The sequence below is a fragment of the Notamacropus eugenii genome, chromosome 4 (assembly GCF_028372415.1).
Source record: "Notamacropus eugenii isolate mMacEug1 chromosome 4, mMacEug1.pri_v2, whole genome shotgun sequence".
Lineage (NCBI taxonomy): Eukaryota > Metazoa > Chordata > Mammalia > Diprotodontia > Macropodidae > Notamacropus > Notamacropus eugenii.
Genome location: NC_092875.1, coordinates 231,975,751 through 231,998,521, shown reverse-complemented (window position 1 = coordinate 231,998,521; position 22,771 = coordinate 231,975,751). Strand labels below are relative to the sequence as shown.

The 22,771-nt window shown below is 36.4% G+C and overlaps 1 protein-coding gene across 12 annotated transcripts in view; it reads right to left on the bottom strand.

The window, feature by feature from the left end:
• Window positions 1-22,771, bottom strand: part of PIEZO2 (piezo type mechanosensitive ion channel component 2) — a 533,986-nt gene that overhangs the window by 188,851 nt on the left and 322,364 nt on the right. For 11 of the 12 annotated variants that reach the window (XM_072604214.1, XM_072604221.1, XM_072604219.1 and 8 more), the window contains one exon: window positions 22,115-22,277. In XM_072604214.1, the coding sequence (XP_072460315.1) occupies window positions 22,115-22,277 (163 nt within the window). Of the gene's footprint in view, window positions 1-22,114; window positions 22,278-22,771 lie in introns of those variants that run through there. The other variant, XM_072604225.1, reaches the window with a different exon arrangement.

The following is a 22,771-nucleotide window of genomic DNA, read 5'->3' as shown; positions in this document are numbered from 1 at the left end:
ATAAAAATAAAATCTTATGCATTTCAAATAATTTATTGCCACTACCACAAATTATAAAGCTCTTCTGAAAATGCAATTTCTTTACCACAGAATCCTTAGGATTATTATTTTTTTTTTAATTTAAACCATAGACATGATTCAATTAGGATGTTTAGAGAAAAACTACTTCTACTACTCAGAGCACTCTAGAAGAGGCTACTTCTGAGGGTACCTTTCTTACCCCTCCCACCTCTAGAGGTTTCCAAATAAAGGCAGGATGGCCACTTATAGGGTATATGGTACAAGGCATTCATGTTTAGACATAGACTGGACTAGATGACCATTCAAGTCACTTATAATTCCAATATTCTATGATAGCTTTACCTTTACTGCCACACTAGATTAAATGATACATATTTCAAGATCTTTATTTCCTTTTCTTTTTATTTTTGCAAAGCTATATGATCTTCAGAATCTTTAGAGACATCCCCAAACAAAGTAACTATTCTAAACTTATCTCAAATTCACCCTACTCAGACTAAAATGATATCTCAATAACAATTTATCTCCAGGACAGGATAATGGAAAAGAAGGTATAAAATAGAGGGAAGGGCTTTTACTTTTGACTGACGCTATATGTCCATTCCTATTCACATGTAAATACAAAGATTCATAATATTACAGTACATAATCACAGCAGTTGGAAGGGACATTAAAAATCCCAATCCCTGTCCATTTACAGATTATCTTTTATAAAAGAGGAACAAAAGAGTTTTTACAGTGGAGGGGAAGAAGAAGGAGGTGAGGGTGTGTCTGTTAACCTAACTCATCTGATTTGGCTCAAAGAGGGAATATTATACACATTCAGTTGCACATAGAAATTTATCTTACCCTATGGGAAAGTAAGAAGGGAAGGGGATGGGGTGGGGCTGGTAGAAGGGAGAGCAGATTGGGGAAGGAAACAGTCAGAAGAAAAACACTTTTGAGAATGCACAGAATGAAAGGAGAGAAAGAACAGGATAAATGGGGAAAACAGGACTGAAATACATAGTAATCGTAACTGTGGAAAAATTTTTTACAGCAAATTTCTCTGATAAGGACCTCATTTTTTAAATACATAGAGAACTAAGTCAGATTTATAGGAATAAGAGCCATTCCTCAATTGATAAATGATGAAAGGATATGAACAGCCAGTTTTCAGATGAAGTAATCAAAGCTATATATAGTCCTATAAAATTGCTCAAAATCACTATTTATTAGAGAAATGCAAATTAAAACAACTCTGAACTAGTACTCCACACCTATAAGATTGGCAACATAACAAAAATGGAAAATGATCAATGTTGGAGGGGATGTGGGAAAATTGAGACGCTGATGCACCGTTGGTAAAGTTGTATACTGATTCAGCCATTCTATAGAGCAATTTGGAACTATGCCCAAGGAAAGGGCTTTAAAACCATTTATATCCTTTGACCAAGCAGTACCCTACTAGGTCTGTATGTTAAAGAGATAAACAACAAAAAGAGAAAGGACCTATATGTACAAAAGTATTTATAGCAGCTCTTTTAATGGTGGCAAAGAATAATAAATTGAGGGGATATCCATCAATTGGGGAATGGCTAAACAAATTGTTGCATGATTGTGATGGAATACTAGTGTGTTATAAGAAACGACAAGCAGGATGCTCTCAGAAAGACCTGGAAAGACTTATATGAGCTGATGCAAAGTGAAATGAACAGAACCAAGAGAATATTGTAAGTGGTAAGAGCAACATTGTAAGATAATCAACTATTGAATGACTTATCTATTACGGTGATCCAAGATCACATTGAATGCCTTATGATGAAAAATGCTATCCATCTTCAGAGAAATAACTGATGGAATCTGAATGCAGATCAAAGCATACTTTTTCTTTATTTTTCTTGCTTTTTTTGTCTGTGTTGACTAACATGAAAATATGCTTTGCATGACTGCATGCATAAAACCTATATTAAATTACTTTTCTTCTCAATGAGGGACAGAATTTGGAACTCGATTTTTAAAAAAATGAATGTTAATTTTTAGAATTTTAGAGGAGTGGGTAAAATAATGAACAAGAAAGGAAGCAGTAATCAGAATGCACAGTATCTTGGGGGTGGGGTGAGGGAAGAGATGGGGAGAAAATCTGGAATTCAAAATCTTGTGGAAGTGCATGTTGAAAACCAAAAATAAATTAATCACAATAATAATAATAAAAAGAAAATAAGGGGAAAAGACAAAGTAACAGGGATAGAGCAAAAGGAGAGATTGAGAAAGAAAACTGAGTAAAAATAAGATGGAAGGGAATTCCCAAATAGTAATTAGAACCTTGTCAAATCTATAAGAATGTAAGTCATTCCCCAATTAATAAAGTCAAAGAATATGAATAGGCAGTTTTCCATTGAAGAAATAAAAGCAATTTATAGTCATATGAAATACACTAAATCATTATTGATTAGAGAAATGCAGACTGAAACAACCTTGAGATATCATTTTACATACCAGATTGGCTAAAATATTCAAGGGGAAGATGACAAATGTTGGAGAGGATGCTGAAAAATTGGGACACTAATTCGTTGTTTGTGGAATTTTAAAATGATCCAACTATTTTGGAGAGCAATCTAAAATTATACCTTAAGAGTTATTAAACTTCCTATACCCCTTGAGTATAATAAGGGAACACTGTATGCAGTAAGAGCAATATTGTTTTAAAAATGACTGAGTGTATAAGTTCTTTTGTCTATTGTAAATACCTGAATTAACAGTAATGCATGCACATATGAAGAAAGATGCTATCTGCTCCAGAGAAGGAGCTGATAAATAGAAATATATGTAAAATAATTTTACGTACATACATACACATACACACGGACACACACTTATTTGTGTCTAACGGTAGCCATTTGTATCAGTTAGCACCCCAACATACACGGGACGGGGGGCTGCTGTCACAGGTTCTTTGATTTGATTCTCTAAAAGGAAAGGCAACTTTTGAGGGGTTAACAATCTCTTTAATCAAGCACATGTATCATTTCTTTAATGATGCACATATATCATTCACCTAGTTCAGGAGAGTCAGCACCCTGAACTTCAAAGAAAATGCAGAGAAATCAAAGATTAACAAACATGGCTTCCTCTGCCTGACCATAATCATTACATACACCACAATTCAACAGACAGGTCCAACTGCCTGACTACAGTTACCAGCGAGGGAAGCAATGACATCTGGGTTTTCAAAGGGGGTTGCCGGGTGGGGGTTCCTTAGTGGCTTCCCAGAGTCCTCATCTGGTCAAACACTTTCAGTCAGTAAACCCCAAAATAAAAACACACCCCATAGTCCTCATACACTTTTTAGAGCCAGAAGGCATCACATCCCTTGAGAACCAGTGCCTTATTAACAAATTGGTGTGGACCTTCCTACAAATTTTCCCAGGCCTGACAATGGGTGGGAAAGATCCTTCTTAATTACATTATTCAGAGACATTTTTAGTAAAACAAAAACAGCAAAAAGATCCTACTTTGCTTGGTCTTTCATCTTATCTGGGGCAGGCTTGGGGAGGGGTAGGGAAGGAAAAAATAAATTTACAAGATAATTTTGTTGTATATTTGAAAGGAATAGCAAGTTGTATACAATTGCTTATTTTTAATGTACTATGTTATGGATATGCTTGCTTTTTCCATAAATTAAAAATTAAAAAAATTTTTTACATGTAATTGGGAAAAATAAAATATTAAAATAAAAAACATGTAAAAATAAGATGAAAGTACAACTCCTGATAGTGTATGCCTGAGGGTAGTTACTACTACTATATTTTAATCCATTTCCCATTTCCTATTGGGACAAAATCCAATGGCAATTGTTTTGAAAAAAAAACAACCTATAAATATTTCTATAAACCTACTTATGATCAGTAAAAAAAAGTAGTCCGGAAAGGAAAGGGAATATTTTTCTAAAGGGCCATGTGCTGTTTATTCAGTGGCTATTTTCAAAAGTTAACATTTATGTTAGCAAGATGAGTTCAAGTCACCAAAAGAACTCATGGAAAGAACAGAGAAGTATTGTGACTCACCCTAGTAAGATAAAAAGTTATCCTAAGTGTTGACCAGTCTAGGAACAAAAGAAGAAAAAAAAGAAAAAGAAATAATTTGAATGAAAGAATACCAATTTGTTGGGTTTGTATGTTGCACATAGTTGTAAATCTGATGTATTAACATTTTTTTTACTAAAGGAAAAAATCCAATTGGAAGGCTTGTTTCAGGAATAGTACCATAGCAAAATCATAATGTAGGCTAGTCTAAATTTTTTAATGAAAATAAAAGTTAGTATGAGGGCTTATACCTATAACCACAATCTATAAATGAAAGAAAGTTTATATGGGCTAAAATTAGCAAATAGAACAAACTGGTATTCATTAATTAAAGAGTTTTTAGAGGATTTAGGAAATCTTTACTGTAATTTAAACAGTAAAGGAAATGAAATAAATGAAAACTACCAGAGGTAGTTCAATAATAAAATAATTTATTCAGGTCTCTAAGTGGTAATAACACTTTACATGTATAGAGGATTTTATGGTTTTCAAAGCCCTTCCACATCCTATCATGTTATTTTCTCAATATCCTTGTGAGACAACCTACAGACAGGTATCATTATCCTCATTTTTCATATAAGGAAATTCAGAAGGAATTGAGGGACTTGAACAGATGTACAGAGCTGGTGATATATTAGATACTGAGCTGAGATGATGAAACCATAGTTGCCCAAGTAGTATAGGGTCACTCCTTCTATGGGGAGAAAAAGGGCTATGTGAGGATGTCCAACCATACCTGCTGAACGGGTCTTACCCCACTGTTCCAAGTCAGGAGCCTCATCATCCAGGATGATGACAATCTTGAAGACCTGGATGAGGCAAATTGATTTCTTTTGAAGAGTTTCTGAAAGCCAAGAACTTTAGCCTGTTCAAAGAGGGGGCAACTAATACTAGAATTTACACAAAGGGACCTACCAGATCCTGTACAAAGGAATCTAATATTTGTAAAGCACTTAGCATAATGCCTGGTACATAGTAGATGCTATGTAAAAGTTATTATTATTAATAATTATTTGAATGATTTTTACTGGGTTCTTACTATTTAAATACTAACTATTCTGCTTAGGCACATTGTTAAACTTTTCAAGTTAAATTTTATATAACAAAATTTAGGATACTGAGGTTTTGAGACATTTCCAGATTAGCATAGAAACATTTGACTCTATGCTTTTCTAAGATTTTTCTTTATTATACATTTAAATGCACTGAAATTCCATAGTTGGATTTTTGTGCTTTTTTGCTGTTTGATGTAAGTTATTTTTTTAAAATTAATACTAGTTTTTTTTCACCAGCTAAAAAGAAAAAGAGGATGCTTAGAGTCCTCCATTTCATTAAAGATCCATTTTTCCTTCCTCAGGCAGGATTATGCTTAATTTTTCTGTGTAAATTATTCTTGGTTGTAAGCCTATATGTTTTACCTTTGAGAATACCATTTTTTCAAACTCTATGCTCTATTACCATGATAGCTACACAATCTTGTGTGATCCTGACTGTGGCGCCTTAATACTTGAATTCTTTATTTCTGACTGTTCAGAGTATTTTTTTCTTTGATTTAGAAGCCCTTAATGTTCCTTGGAATTTTCATTTGGGGTTGATTTCAGGAAATGATAGTAGATTGTTTCAATTTTTGCTCTCCCCCCTTTCTTATGATTTCTCTAAATAGGGTATTTAGGTTCTTTCTTTTTTTTTTGCCAGTTTTTAAATGATTTATTGTGCAGCTTTCCAGGTAAACATTGCATTTTCTTCTATTTTTCGTGTTTTGACGTAAAACAGAATCTCTTGTTGTTTCATGGAATCATTAGATCCTATTTGGTCCATTCTAATTTTCAAGGTAAATTTTAGATGGGTAAGATTTTCTACATCTTATACGGTTTATTGTTTGTTGTTGTTTAGTCTTTTTCAGTCATGACAAAAGCCTTTTGAGGTTTTCTTGGCAAAGATATTGGAGTAATTTGCTATTTCCTTCTCCAGCACAGTTAATAGATGAGGAAACTGAAACAGATTTAAATGACTAGCACATGATCACACAACTAAGGGTCTGAGGCCAGGTTTGAACTCAGGTGTTCCTGACCCCAGGCCTGGTGCTCTATTCTTTTCTCCACTTAGCCGCCCTCTTATAAGGTACTAAGCTTTTAATTATCTTTTCACATTTTTCCTCCTATGTTTTCATTTATTTTCTAGTTCTTTCCTCTAGTGTTCTCATCATTTTAAATTCTCAAGAAAAAAAAAACAAAACACTTCTTAAAACTCTTCCTTCATTTCTTCCAGGAATTTTAGTTGGCCTTGAGGCCAAGCTGATTTTTTTTCTAACCTCTGCTTATAGGTACTTTGGAACTATTCTTTTATTCTTAGTTTGTGTCTTGGGCATCATCAGGTTCATAATAACTCTTTGTGGTGGGAATCTTTTTTGAGTTGTAACTTTTTGTTAGGACCAGGTTCTGCACACTTTTAGAAGGAATATCAGGGCTTTTTAGGTCCTCTTTTGTTGTTCTTTGAGGTCCTGCTGCTTCTCTTTCCTAGGATTAAGTGCAATGTTTTTCAAGGATCTCAGGGGAGGCTTAGGCTGGGGAACTGCAAGATTTCCAAGTGTACAGAGGTGTTTGATGCCTTCCTAATCTTGGCTTTGCAAACTCCTCACTCAAGTTTGGATGTGGCAAACACAACTGTGGGATTGCCCATGGCTGTAGCTCTAATAGACTGCTTCTGACTTCAGTCCCTGGCAGCTCAAAGGTTCAGCAGGTTCAGAGTAATAGAACTGTGCCTTCCTCCTGGCCCTCAGAGTGAGTTCCCTGACCTGGTGATTTAGCTGCAATCTTCAGAATGGGTTTAAGGCTGAATCTGTGAAATTACTAGGGTTTAGTGTTACACAGAGGCTGTTCATTTTTGTTCCTACTCTTACTGTTCCGAGACCAGGTCCAAGCTCTGTTCCAGAGCTACAGATTGCTTCCTAAGTCCATGCTTGATAAACAACCCAGTTGCAGGCTGGATCTTGTTCCTGATCTCTGCAGCCACTCTTTGCCCTGGAAACCAGTTCAACATATGTTTAGCCCCAGGTCCCTTCCTAAATCCACTTAACAACAACCTAGTTGGGCGTGGAAACAGATTTAGACAGGCCAGTTCTGGTCTCAGCTCCTGGAAAGGCACATAGAATTAGGATCTGCAACTAGTCCTGCTGTAGAATTCAGCCCCAATTTGACCTGTACCTAACTTAAAATACATTCCTAAGTTCATGTTGGAGCCACAACCCAGATCTAGGGTCAAAGAGACATAACTACTGACCAGAGCCTGCAAAAAGGACTCACTGTTTTCTCCTCGGGCTTCCCAGTCATCACTTGGGCTGGTGTTCTTCTTAGATCACTGATGAAGGAGCTCTCTGGGAAGTGCAAGGCTGTAACTCCTTTCTCCTACACTGCTACTTGGCCCATCTCCTTCCCACCTCTTTTTCTGGAGATTATCTATTTGAAGAGTTAGGTTCCTAAAATGTGGTTACTACATCCCCTTAGGGATAATCATGGGGGTTTAGGAGTTGTCTTTTAATGATATTGTTCTCAAACTCCCATCAAAGTACTTTGCCTACATGATAATTTCTTATTTTCAATCAGTTACACTTAATTAGCTTTTAGAAATGAATATTTACTATGTCCCCTAACAAGAATAGTTGATGCAAAATATTCCCCTAAAAGTTTGTCATGTATTCTCTCACAAGTACATAAAGAGTTCAGAGGAAAAAAGGTTCAAGCTTAGAAAGCACATATGGTTAGGGATTGTGTTTATCCTTCGTTCTCAAAGAGGACCATGACATCAGGGAGAAGATGATATGACTTACAGTTGACTTTGATTTGAGTGAGGGAGGGCTGTGCTAGGTTACCAACCTTACATTCTCCTCCATAGCAATTTGGGGTGACTCACAGCTCTTGGAAGTTCATTTGCTAGAGACTTCAAGATGCTTCTGTTTAGATATGGTCCATTTTTTTTTCCTTCTGGGCTCTTAAATCTGTGTCTGATTTGTCTTTGACTCCTGATGCAATAATTGCTACCAGATGTTCTGGGGATATTACTAGGATACTGATGGGAAGATGGCAAAGTCCAAAATCCTCTAGATCCTCTGAAGTTTATAAGTTCCTTCTCTGGTCAAGAGGAGGGAGGGAAGGGCAGGAGAGGACCAAGAAAGTCTCTCTCCCAATCCCAAATATTTCTTCCTCAGGTGTTTAGCTGGAATCCTTTCTCCTGACTCACTGCTCTCTCCAATTTGCAATTCCAACTAGCTCAATGACCCAAAGTCTAGCATTCTTTGTATCACACACTGTATAATTAACACACACACGTGTGTGTGTATATATACACACATATGTACATTTGTATTGTATATATTTATGATATGTATATATGTTGTGTTTGTGTATATACACATACATATACACATATACATACATACATATATAATAATTCCAAATCACCCTGTTTAAGCAAATTACTTACTTTGAAAAATGGGAAGTAGACAAAAGGAAAAATTATTAAAAACTTAATTATATATTTTCTAGAGAAGTTTACCTGATGCTTTCTTCATTCTTTATAAAAGTTAGAATTATCTTCCTAGTCCCTATTTGTGGCCATCAAACAGACTACAAGATGAAATTAGCATGTGTCCCATAAAATGCTGGTTTTCTTCATTTGGGTTAACAATGAAATCAACTCTTGTAATTTAAACTGTAATAGGTTGTGAATTAGTCTCCTCGGTTCTCATTTCTCTGTTCTCTATTCTTCCATACTGTTGCCTAATTTGACATTCCTAAAACACAAACCTGACCATGTTATTTCATTCAAAAATCTTTAATAACCCACTATTGGCTCTAAGATAAGATATACAACCTTCAGCCTGGCTGAAGTTTCTCTGTAATATATTTCCTATCTACCTTTCCAGGTTTTTTTCATCTTATTCCATTTCATGGACTCTGTGTTATAGTCAAACTGGTCTACTAGTTATTTCCAGAACTCAATATAAATTCCTATCATGTCCAGAATGATTATCCAGAAAGAATCAACAAAGTTGGTGGAATGAAAAACCCAGAAAACAAATTATTTTTGTTTAACTATAGCTTTAACTTCTGAATTGATGAAATCAGGATTTTCATTCCTTTTTAAAAAATATAATATATAGCCAAGAAAAAAAACTGCCCTTCTTTCATAAACATACTCCTTGGCCACAAACCTATGCAAAGCTTTCTAAAAGTCTGGAGCAAATAGCACCTGAATCTGAATCTGCCTTTGAAAATACCGAATCACCTGAGAATTTGTGGAAAATTCAATTTTCTGTATTCTAGCCCAGGTACCTTAATTTGTACTGGTTATGCCTTAAAACTTCAGGTTTTTAGCTTTGCTGTTTGTCTTCTATAGATATTTGTAGCAGGTTTCCACTGATACAGTATCATCCTGGAAAGCAATAAGGAAAGCTAACCATCTTTGAATCCGTGTAGTGTAGTGTAGTGTAGTGTAGTGTAGTGTAGTGTAGTGTAGTGTAGTGTAGTGTAGTGTGTGTGTGCCTCCATGCCACTCTTGACTGACTGTTCTAATCAGACTACATATTCAGCACTGTGTCTAGTTGTATGCATTTTGCAGACACTGTAGGTTAACAATGATCTCTTAATTGCCATAATGGTCATTTCTCAGCTCTCATCCCTCTTGACTTTGATGAAGCATTAGACATTGCTGTTTGTTCCCTCCTTCTAGTCACTCTCTGTTCATTCCAGTTCCATGAAACTGATCTCTCTTGTTCTCTTTCTACTTGTCAGGCCATCCCTGGTCCATTTTACTTTTATGTAAATCACACCCCCTATATGTGGATATACCCTAGGGCCTGTCCTGGGCTGTTCTCTTTTTTCCTTACACTCCTTACACTCTCTGGTTCCCTCTTCCTCCCCACTCTGAGATTAATTTTCACTCTCACTGCATTCTATTACATTACACCTACACTCTCCACCCCCCACAGACACACACAAATATGCATAAGTATTTGTAGGTTGTCTCACTCTTTAAAATGTGGTTTCTTGAAGCACATCTTTGCCTTTCTTGGTATTCCCAGTTGTCTTTGCACAGTGTCTCTAGTAAGTATTTAATAAATGCTTCTGCCAGCAGAAATTATTTTATTATTATATCTATTTTGAATACATTTTGCATTTCTTTTTCTGTATATATGTTTTTTTTTTCCTCTTACGGAATGATAGTTCCTGAGGGTAGAGGAACTGTTTCTATTTTTTTTTAATGTTTGTGTCAGTCTTGGTTAACACAGAAGCTCCAAAATGAAACCTAACATTGACAAATGATATAACCTTTTTGTGCTATGAATAGAATGAGTGAATTAGTTAGGTAGCTGTCTACACAATATATTTGAAAGATGCTAGGAAAGACAACCTCCCTGAATTACTTCCCATTCCTTTTACTTCTATAATGCCTGGCATCATAACAAGAGAGGTTTCATTCTTTGGCTTTTATATTACCTTCTTTTTTTCTTTTCAAATGAAAGTTTACCCAAGTGACATTACCTCACTAACACTTCAGTATTAGCATTTTATATGACCTAAAATTTGGACTGGAACTCAGCAGTTCTATTTTATACAAAATTTTCCCCATATAAAACTCACTGATTATACAATCTCCACTTGAAGACTTCCAAAAAGCAGCAAATTTATTATTTCCTAAGACAACCTATTCCATCTTTAGGGCAGCTCTAATTATCAGGGAGTTCCTCTTTATATTAAACTAAAATGTGTCACTATACAACTACTACCTATTGGCCCACATTTTCCCCCTGTGGCCACGGATAATTTTTTGCACAAAATATCATGTGAGAAAATCCATTGAAATGATTTCAATAAGCTGTAGCTAACAATTTCAAATACTACAGTATTTAAATCTTTCATGCCATTTCAAATACACATAGTAAGTACTCAGTAAGTATTTATTAAATGAGTTATTGGATAAATTGAATAAATATAGTGTTCTTTTTCTTATAGAATAAAGAGGTTTTATCTGTCTTGGCAATTCCCAACTTAACTGAATTGTTATTTTTATTACTATTACTGAAATCAGTAACACAAGCAGGTTGGATTGTCTTATCAGTAGTGCTTCATTTCTGGCATTCATATTTTCCCATCCTATCTGGGCCATCTCCAGTCTTCCTGATGTATATCTTGTCATTGGATCCAGAGGGCTCCAGAAGAAAAAATGAGGCTGGTGACTTTGCACAGCCCTGTCTCACTTAAATCCGATTCACCTGCAAGTCATGGCATAATCTTCCAGATGTCATGGTCTTCTTTAAGACCAAAGGACAAACAATAAGAACAACTTTTCCACAATCTATAAGTTGGCTGCCTAGACTTAGAGAGTTAATCTGAGGGCTTTGAGATAGACTTAGTAAAGTATAAATACACATACTGTTTTCATTACACATATAATCCCTCTCCCCATAGTATTTCTTTTCCATTCTATTATAGTTGTTAACAACACATACGCACGACGTGACACAGCAACCTTTCAAGCTGTAACATCCCCCTCCCCACACTGGGATTCATGATTTAAGTAAATAAAAACAATTAATTCTATCCTAATTCTATTCTAATAACCATATAAATTTACCAATTATGATATTCAAGGAAGAGTGTTTTCTCTTGTAGAGATTCATTTTAAGTTAATGCAAAAATAATATAATGGATAACATTATGATGGTTGTCTCCATATGCCTTGAAGATCTTTAAGGGAAAACCTCTGATTTATAAATCTTTCCAATAAAAAAGTAGAGACTAATTATGTAACCAATGAAGATTACAGAATATTCATACCACATTCAAGGGTTAGTTGCTACTTCACTATCACAATGAGGATTTTGAAAATAAATCCTGCTGGACAAAAATGATGGATTAATTTTGCCATGTCTTCATTGAAATAAATGAATTATTAATGCCAGCACTCATTACTCTTTTTCTAGAATGCTTAGAATCAACCTTTCTGGTCTGGAAAAACTTGTTTGAAATGTTGGAACCTTCAGATATGATTTTATAAAAAAAGATGCTTGCTTTACCACCTACTTATATCTTCATTAGCCAGCACCCACTTATTCATACATGGATTGCTTATTTTATAGATCACACTTGCCTATTTTTTATCTAGGACCAGGTCTCTTGCACCACACTGTAACTCTTGAACTGCCTCCCTGTGTAACCAGCGAGATGAGCTCACAGAATACAAACTAGTGCTAATATTAGCCTAGGACAAATGAAACTAAAGGAGTAAAATTAGTTTCATCAGAATCCTATTCAGTGTTTTTCATAGTTGGATATAAATAATTTTTTGGGTTCCCCATCTCAAACCCTTTCTGGGGAAATCTATGCTATGAATAATGACATATTAACTACATAGTGCTTAATGAATTTAGAAACCATGAGAGGGAAGAGGTACTTTTTTTTAAATTCTGGGAAATGGGTGAATAAACTGGACACATTCAACTCTGAAAATACACTGACTCTTGCTTCTTTAAAAATATAGATATAATAATGCAATTGTTTAAATTTGAAAAAAATTGCAGGCTCTCCCACCATCATGAAACTAATCATTCAAGTAATCAATGCATATTTATTAAGTCTTGCTTACTCTGTGCCAACATTGTGCTAGGTTGTTGCTGTTCTTTGTCTTTCCTTCTCAAAGAGGACTATGACATCTGGGAGGTGATGTCATGACATGCAGATAAAATGGATGTAAATGAGGAAGGACTGTGCAGTCTCCAATCTCAACTGTTCCTCCTGAGCCATCTGGGTCCTGTGGCAAGATATACATCAGGACAACTGGAGATGGCCTTGGATACAGTGAGAGACCTTGATCTTTTGAAGATAAGGTCTTCAATATATCTCAGTTTGACTGAGGATGTGTCCATTCAGTGATTAAGGCTAGATAAGAAATGAGGCAAAGAATGGCTTCTTTCACCTAGTCAAAAACAAACAAATGAATAAAATTTGATCTGAGAGGGGAAGCCCCTCAGGGTTTCTGGCCATATTCAGCCTGGGCCAATCAGGATCCAAACAAAGACCGAATGATTGTGCTAGGTACCATGACACAAAAGGAAAAGTGAAATCATTCATGATCTCATTTAGCTTACATTCATTCTGCAAGGAGAGACAACAATATCATTATTTGCAAAATATTTACCAAATAAATACAAGTTTAGACTGGGGGGGGGGGCACTAGCAGTTGTGGAAATTGGTCAAAACTTCTCTCAGAAGTTGATAGTGAGCTATCATTTTAAGGAAGTAAGGTATTCCAGGAGGAGCAGGTGAGGAAGGAATGCAAGGCAAATATAGGGAACAACCAAAACCAAGGCTAGAGATGGGTGGTTTGTGTGATGAACAGAAAGAAAGCAAGTGTGGCTGCATTGTAGTATGTGGAAAGGGAGTAATGGAGAATTAACCTGGAAAGGCATGTTAAAACGAGGTTGTGAAGGACTTTAAAAATCAGAGAAGTTTCTACTTGATCTTAGTTATAGGAGGCGTGGACACTGGACAACTTCAGTGACAGTGGCAAACATTTTTGGTACGTACAAAGTTCTCCATTTTATGCCCTGTTTGATATTAATAATCAGAGAATTATAGGCAAATGTTGGAGTATATTAGAAAATAAGGTTCATAAGTAATAAATGAGAATTGAAAGCTTCACAGAATATGTAGAAGCTTTATATATCTATAAATTCACACATAACTTTAAAAAAATCTTTTATCTTGGGGCATTAAATTTTCATCTAATTAACAAAGATGGTTCTATGAAAGCCTTATAAGAGATATATCTTTCCTTATTATTTTTCATGACTTTCAATGCCATTATTGGGACAAAGGGCATGATTACTTTTAAAATGATTTTTATTACATACTTAAACTCAAGAAAGAGCATTTCTACACAAAGAGCAGAACACAAAAATGGGATAAAATAAATTCCACACCTTACTTCCAAAATTGCTCTGCTTACTTGTGCTTCTTTCTGAACTTCCTGTTTTCTTTTTTGTATTTGTTTAAAAAAATATGCTAAATGTCCTCCTTTTGGAGTAGAAGGGGAGCTCACTATTGCTATCACCTTTCCCCCTACCTTCATCATTAAAAATGGAGAGAAAAAAAGAAAAATATGGATAATCAAGCATAACCAAATGATACAATGGCCATGTTCAAAAATGTGAGTCACTGCACCTTGTATTTATTACTTCTTCGTCAGGAAGTAGGTAACATGCACCATTTTAGATACTCTGGAGACATGGTTACTCACTGCACTGACCAAAAATTTTTCAAAGTTGTTTTTCTTTTCAATGTTGCTGTCCATATATAAATTGGACATTCTTCATTAGTTCATACTATGTAGAATTCTCTGAAATAATTTCTTTTGTCACTTATAAATATTTTACAAAAAAATCTGGCATAATCCTTCAAACCAGTATAATGTATGTCTTATTTATTGAAGACTTTGCTGTGAAACTAGGCACAGAGAATGGTAAAAAATATGGTTGAAAAATAAGGAATAGATGAAGAACTGAAAGAGATCAAAGGCTAGTTTTAGAAACTTCACCAACTCTTTATCACAAATATTGTCTCAAAGAAGGGATTTGAAGGACACAAAACTGAACAACATATTGAATGATATTGATTGTATCTTATTTTGAAATTAATGGTTACCAATGCAGGAGTCATTTGGAAGAGTTAGAACAATTATCTGTTAAAAAAAGGTAAAAACCAACATAAAAATTGAGGGAAGTATAAAGATAAGAAAACACTATACGTAACTATAAATTTGGAGACTTCAAATGTGGCAAATGGATAGAAGTAAAGACATTAACCTAAATACCATCATTTCCTAGAGAAATTTAAATGATGCAAAATTTACCACAATAGGGTGAGAAAATGATGTTGGCCAGACAAAACAGTTGATCTTAATATATCAACATGTTATGTGGGGAATAATGGATGAAGATCAGTAGCATCACTTACCAAAACAATAAGAGAGGAGGGGCAAATGAATCTGTGGAAAGTCGGACACGAACCCTAACATTGGCACAAAAGATTAAACCTAAAGGAAGACCATAAACAGAAGTGAAATGGGACCCAGCTGACAGTGTTTCTATAGCAGTAAGAATGAAACTTATTGTCCTGTGACCACCACACTTGAAATGTAATACTCTTGTACTAGATGTGCTGTGTAAAGAAGTCAAAATGGCACACTGAAAGCTATGGAGAGTTGCAGAACAAGTTTTTCAGAAGAAATCTGTTATGGAACCACAATTTAAAGAGCAACTAGATTCTGCTAACCCATGATAGAATTAAAAATGAAATTAGCCATGTACCTGAGTTATTAATTAATCCTCTGGGATATAAAGTAGCATAAAGACATTGTCAAAATATTCTTTTGACTCTGAATATAGCAGGTATGGTGAGAAAACTAGAATTTTTCCCAGAGAAGTACAGAATGCTTAGAGTGCTGTTCAGCAAGGGATTACTGAGTGATCTGACTGTCTGGAATCAACCAAAGATATGAGTGAACCTGTGGAGAGGCTGAATCAACACTTGTACTTTGGGGTGTGTATAAGTACAAATGTACGGTAGTTTGCTGATTTTGAAGTATCTGGGTACAGATTTTGAGCAATGGTGTGTGTGTGTGTGTGTGTGTGTGTGTGTGTGTGTGTGTGTGTGTGTGTGTGTTTAGATCCCCAGAGGGCAAGAACCATCCCCAACATGAAGCTGGTATGAGCATGTGGAAAACAAAAAAATTACGCATTATGCACAGGAATTTATCTGAATGGCACAGTTCAGAGCTCAAAGTAATTTTCCCATGGGAGAAGAGATGGCCCACAGAGAAACAGTTAGATTCAGACCTTCAGTGGGTTGATGAAAACTTTTATGATTGCTTCCTTGATCTTACAAAATCTTTTTGAAAGTGGCCTAACAAGGTTTTCTTTGAAAAGCAAATTAGCAAGTACTGTTGACAGCTTTGTGTAGAAGACTACATCTTTATAGTTAGTAACTCAATGAGAAGTAAATGGAATATAACAGTTGATCCTACTGTATCAGTTGTTTACAAAGTAGTATTTGATTTAGTAGAGTCAAATAAAGGGGGAAGAGGGAAGGAGAAAGGAGGAAGGGAATTCAACATTTAATAAGGGCAAGTAACTTACAAATATCATCTCATCACTACAACCTTGGGAACTAGGTACTATTATGACCTTCATTTTACAACTGAGGAACCTGAGACAAAGGTTAAGTGACTTGTTCACGGTCACACAGCCAGATTTGAAATTAGGTTGACTCCAGGTCCCACTTTCTATTTAACATGTTACCTGGCTGCCAAAAAAATAATCCTAGATGCTTTTCTCTAAGAAAGTTTGCATATAAATTCACATATGGATTAACAATATCCTCTGAGTAGCCAAATCAAGTGAGAAAAATTACTGGGAGAAGTTCTATAGCTATTGAATAATTGGTTTTTTTTTTTAAATTTATTTAACTTTTAACATTCATTTTAACAAAATTTTGGGTTCCAAATTTTCTCCCCTTTTATCCCCTCCCCCCACCCCAAAACACCTAGCATTCTAATTGCCCCTATCACGAATCTGCTCTCTCTTCTATCATCCCTCTCTGCCCTTGTCTCCATCTTCTCTTTTGTCCTGTAGGGCCAGATAACTTTCTATACCCCTTTACCTGTATTTCTTATTTCCTAGTGGCAAGAACAGTACTCGACAATTGTTCCTAAAACTTTGAGTTCCAACTTCTTTTCCTCCCTCCCTTCCCACCCCCTCCCTTTGGAAGGCAAGCAATTCAATATAGGCCAAATCTATGTAGTTTTGCAAATGACTTCCATAATAGTTGTGTTGTATAAGACTAACTATATTTCCCTCCATCCTATCCTGTCCCCCATTACTTCTATTCTCTTTTGATCCTGTCCCTCCCCATGAGTGTTGACCTCAGATTGCTCCCTCCTCCCCATGCCCTCCCTTCCATCATCCCCCCCACCCTGCTTATCCCCTTCTCCCCCACTTTCCTGTATTGTAAGATAGGTTTTCATACCAAAATGAGTGTGCATTTTATTCCTTCCTTTAGTGGAATGTGATGAGAGTAAACTTTATGTTTTTCTCTCACCTCCCCTCTTTATCCCTCCACTAATAAGTCTTTTGCTTGCCTCTTTTATGAGAGATAATTTGCCCCATTTCATTTCTCCCTTTCTCCTCCCAATATATTTCTCTCTCACTGCTTGATTTCATTTTTTTAAGATATGATCCCATCCTCTTCAATTCACTCTGTACACTCTGTCTCTATGTGTGTGTGCATGTGTGCATGTGTGTGTGTGTGTGTGTGTGTGTTTGTGTGTGTGTAATCCCACCCAGTACCCAGATACTGAAAAGTTTCAAGAGTTACAAATATTGTCTTTCCATGTAGGAATGTAAACAGTTCATCTTTTGTAAGTCTCTTATGACTTCTCTTTGCTGTTCACCTTTTCATGCTTCTCTTGATTGTTGTGTTTGAAAGTCAAATTTTCTTTTCAGCTCTGGTCTTTTCATCAAGAATGCTTGAAAGTCCTCGATTTCATTGAAAGACCATTTTTTCCCCTGAAGTATTATACTCAGTTTTGCTGAGTAGGTGATTCTTGGTTTTAGTCCTAGTTCCTTTGACTTCTGGAATATCCTATTCCATGCCCTTCGATCCTTTAATGTAGAAGCTGCTAGATCTTGTGTTATCCTGATTGTATTTCCACAGTACTTGAATTGTTTCTTTCTAGCTGCTTGCAATATTTTTTTCCTTGACCTGGGAACTCTGGAATTTGGCCACAATGTTCCTAGGAGTTTCTCTTTTTGGATCTCTTTCATGCGGTGTTCTGTGGATTTCCTGAATATTTATTTTGCCTTCTGGTTCTAGAATCTCAGGGCAGTTTTCCTTGATAATTTCATGAAAGATGATGTCTAGGTTCTTTTTTTGATCATGGCTTTCAGGTAGTCCCATAATTTTTAAATTGTCTCTCCTGGATCTATTTTCCAGGTCAGTTGTTTTTCCAATGAGATATTTCACATTATCTTCTATTTTTTCATTCTTTTGGTTTTGTTTTGTGATTTCTTGGTTTCTCCTAAAGTCATTAGCCTCCATCTGTTCCATTCTAATTTTGAAAGAACTATTTTCTTCAGTGAGCTTTTGAAGCTCCTTTTCCCTTTGGCTAATTCTGCTTTTGAAAGCATTCTTCTCCTCATTGGCTTTTTGACCCTCTTTTGCCAATTGAGTTAGCCTATTTTTCAAGGTGTTATTTTCTTCAGCATTTTTTTGGGTCTCCTTTAGCAGGGTGCTGACCTGCTGTTCATGCTTTACCTGCATGTCTCTCATTTCTCTTCCCAGCTTTTCCTCCACCTCTCTAACTTGATTTTCAAAATCCTTTTTAAGCTCTTCCATGGCCTGAGCCCATTGGGTGGGCTGGGATATAGAAGCCTTGACTTCTGTGTCTTTCCCTGATGGTAAGCATTGTTCTTCCTCATCAGAAAGGAAGGGAGGAAATACCTGTTCACCAAGAAAGTAACCTTCTATAGTCTTATTCCTTTTCCCTTTTCTGGGCATTTTCCCAGCAAGTGACTTGACTTCTGAATAATCTCTTCACACCCACTTCGCCTCCAGATCCTCCCAGCCAGCACTTGGGGTCTGAGATTCAAATGCTGCTTCTCAGCTCAGGGCTTTTGGCAGGAGCAGGGCTCCTATTCAGGGTGAGATCAAGTTCAGGTGCTCAGGTGGGGGCAGGGCTGCCTCACAGGCTCAGTTCCCTCAGGGGGTTTATGCAGAGACCTTCAACAATGGATCTGAGCTCCTGCCTGTTTGGGGAGCCCTGGTCTGCCGCTGCCTCCACTGCTGCCTCCCAAGGGGGCCTGAGTTATGGGGGCACCCCACTCCCCTCTCGACTCGCCAAAGAGACCCTCTCACCGACCCCCGTCACCTATGGGTGGAGGGACCCGCGTGGCGGCTGGAGATTCTGTCCCGAAAGCCCGCTGGGGTCTGCTCCTCTCGGTTCCGCAAGGCCGAGGCAGGGCTGGGCTTGGCTCTGCGTCCTCAGCGCGAAGGACCTTTTGCGAGGGGTTTGCAGGGCTCTCTGGAACAGAAATCTCCTCCGCTCCACTGTTCTGTGGCCTCTGCTGCTCCAGAATTCGCCGGCAGTTCTTTTTTACAGATATTCTATGGGCTGTGTGTTCGGAGCTAGTGTATGTGCATCTTTCTACTCCGCCATCTTGGCTGCACCTCCCGCTATTGAATAATTGTAAGCTCCTTTCAGATCCTATGAGCATAAAACTTCTTTTATTTCGATACTCAAAGTTTGGTCAAAAGAACCCAGTTGTTCAGTTTCTTCTAGGTCATCCCAGAATGCTACCAATCTTTGACACAGAAGCCCTAATATGTAGGCCAGTGGTAGAGAGAAAGGGAATAAATGATAGACATAACTCAGTTCCAGGGTGAGGAGACAGAATTCGAGTAACCAGATACCAAGAAGGCCACAGAGCATGCATACTTCAGTATATTATCCATCTCTATCACCTTTTCAAGAAGGATGTCTGCAATACATTCTTTGGCGTTTTATTATAAAGGTGCAGCTTCACCTAATTATGCCCTTAAATCAAGTTTCAATTGGTTGGCTGGGTTAGAAAATGGACCTGATTTTTCTGAATCTTTTATGTCCTAAAATTTAGTCACAATGGAGAATGAAGTCTGGCTTTATTTCAGCAAAAATCTGGGCATACACTGACTGCCTGACTTGGAGGAATTCTTGAATCCCTGGGAAATGCACCAATCTTCAGGGGTTTCAGATGGAAATATATATGGATTGAACAGATTACTTCCTATTAGAACTAAATGGGCCTTAAAGTTGGCATAGTCCTACACAGATTTGCTCATAAATGCCTGAAAAGCATGGGGGGAGTCAGTTTAGATCATACTTCATTTTAAACCCTAAGACCAGAAAAGAGGTAAAGATCCATCCAGTGTTTTTGCATTTGGCCCTTTAGGTGACTAGTCAGTGTCACACGCACAGAGATAATTGCCTTTTCCTTTGATGATGCTTTCATTTTGGAGAAGAGCTGTTCACTCAACAATACAACTTTGTTAGACAAATGTTGAAATTAAAATAAAAACAAATGTATTTGTTTTCTATCTACAGTCCATCAGGCCCCTATCTCTACCCTTACTATCAAAATAATTTCTTTTTCTTTATAAAGGGAAAGTCTACATAAATTTTCTTTTCACTGTAATTGGCTTAGAAATATCCCCAATATGAATTGCACACATTGCTTCATTCTTTAAGCTAATTCAGTTTTCAATAAGTGTTTACTAAATACATATAATGTACTATGCAGCTGGTTCATGGAAATCTATTTTTAAATTGAAAAAGGCGGCTAAATCTCACCTGTGGCTATACCTGATTCAACACTGGAAAGATGAGCAGGAGCTGTGATTTTCAAATCCATCTTCTCAATATTTTTTTTGTTGTTGCACAACTCAGAGAATATACTGGATTGGTCCAAAGAGTGTGATTATACACACACACACACACACACACACATATGTATATGCGTCTACATATATATGACAAGCAAGTGTCTTGCTCAAAAACTAAGAAATATTTAGCACAATTAATATTTTTCCCTCATGAAAATTTGCTACCCTATTTTAATTTTTAATAATCTTTAGATTCGCCTGATGAGGTGACAGGAACTGAACCCCTAAAAGGAAAAGACCATGTCTTTGAAAACAACCCAGTCCTTGAATTTTTCCATACATTTCAGCAGCCCAGGATCATTTGCACCTCCATTCAAGGCAACTGGCCCACCCCAGTCCACCTAGATCAACTACTTGTCTTACTTAACATTCTTTTCATTATAGCTCTTGGGCTACCTCAGACTACTTGCATATACTTGACCACTCCTTAATCTCATCCAGATCCTTCCTTTTTGTATATAAGCATCAGTCTCACACCCAATAAGTTGCAGATTCCCTAAGAACCCTGCCTCTTTCTATTGTTGTTACATTACAATAAACCTTGTCATTTTTCACTGGAAGGTTTGGGTGTGTGAATTCATTCCAGGTAGATGCCACCCTGAACCCTGACATTTCAAGGTTCCCAGCAATCCCAAATTGCATCAGAGCCCTGATTCATATGACCAAGTTCCTGCTATATTTAAGTGCATTGTTAACTTTTGCAGTTCTAAGGCAACACAAAATACACAATTCAAAACTGTTTCTATTTTACACACACACACACACACACACATACACACGTATGTACATGTAAAATCTCATAATTTTTATGATAACAGGTCAAGACAATCTTATAAAGTTATAGTCCCTTGAATGTTTATATTAAACTGCACTTACCTTTAGGGATTCCCTAGATCCATACAATAACAAAACATTTATAGGTTATCTCACCAAATATCACGAAGCTTTAACTATAGCTCCAAACATAGGCTGTGTTCCACTACAAAGATTGAGAAATAAAATTAAGAGCTCTAAATAATGAAACTAACACCTACCCCTATAAATTATCAGGTAATCAAGCAATGAAGCAACATAAGGTTCAGTAAGTCCTTTAGTTCTTTCCCAATCTTTGTATTTTCCCAATCATTTTCTTCTTTAGACAAATATATAAATGCTAACTTCCCTGAGTAACTATGTGATTTAAAATAACCTGTCCAGAACATGCCGAGGTCATATATTTCTACTTTTAAGCATAATAGACACAAAACTGAAGTGTCTGTCTTTTAAGTGGAAATACATTCTTCTTAATAAATGCACTATATTTTCCTAATCCTATACTAACATAGATTTTACAACATCTAAGTTTCAGGCCAATTTGGTTAAAAGACTACAGCTGATATGTTTCAAACAATAACTTTAGATGACATTTGATAAAGCTGTCTATATATTCTCCCAACTTCACAAAGTTTAATTTTTAAAAATCAGGAAAGGTGAAAGAGAAACATAAAGGAAGAATACCAGTTCTTCATTTTCAAACTGCATGTTGTACTGGGCTGCATCTTCTGGCATCGGCTTCTGTACAATATTTCTGCAAACGAGCCATGTGGCCAAACTAGCAATGAACATTCCAATATCTGGTACAAATACTCTGATTCCATTGCCAGCATCTGCTCCCTTCAAGCTACAGAAAAAGGGAAAAAAGTAATGAGAGGGAAATTAGTCGTTTTAATGTTTCTTTGGTAGACCATCTTAAAATGTGAAAAAAAAAATACGGTCATCATAAAGTCAAGTAGTTAGAAACCTGGGAATAAAATAATTGCCCATCATTGGGCATCTAGGTGGTGTGTACAGAGATCATTGTTCTTGAAGCCAGGATTACCTGAGTTTGAATCCAATTTAGACACTTACTAGTTGTGTGAACATGGACAAATTTCTTAAACACTGTCTGACTCAGTAAAAGTATCTGTAAAAATGATAATGATAATAATAGCACCTACCTCACAGGATTGTTGTGAGGATTAAATGAGATAAGTACTTAGCACACTTCTTGGTACACAGTAGATGCTCAATAAATGCTTATTACCATTCCTCCTTCTAACATATAGATTGGCACATTCATCTGATGTTTTACTTTTCAAACTTTGTAACATCAACAAATTTTGCAAGAAAATCAAC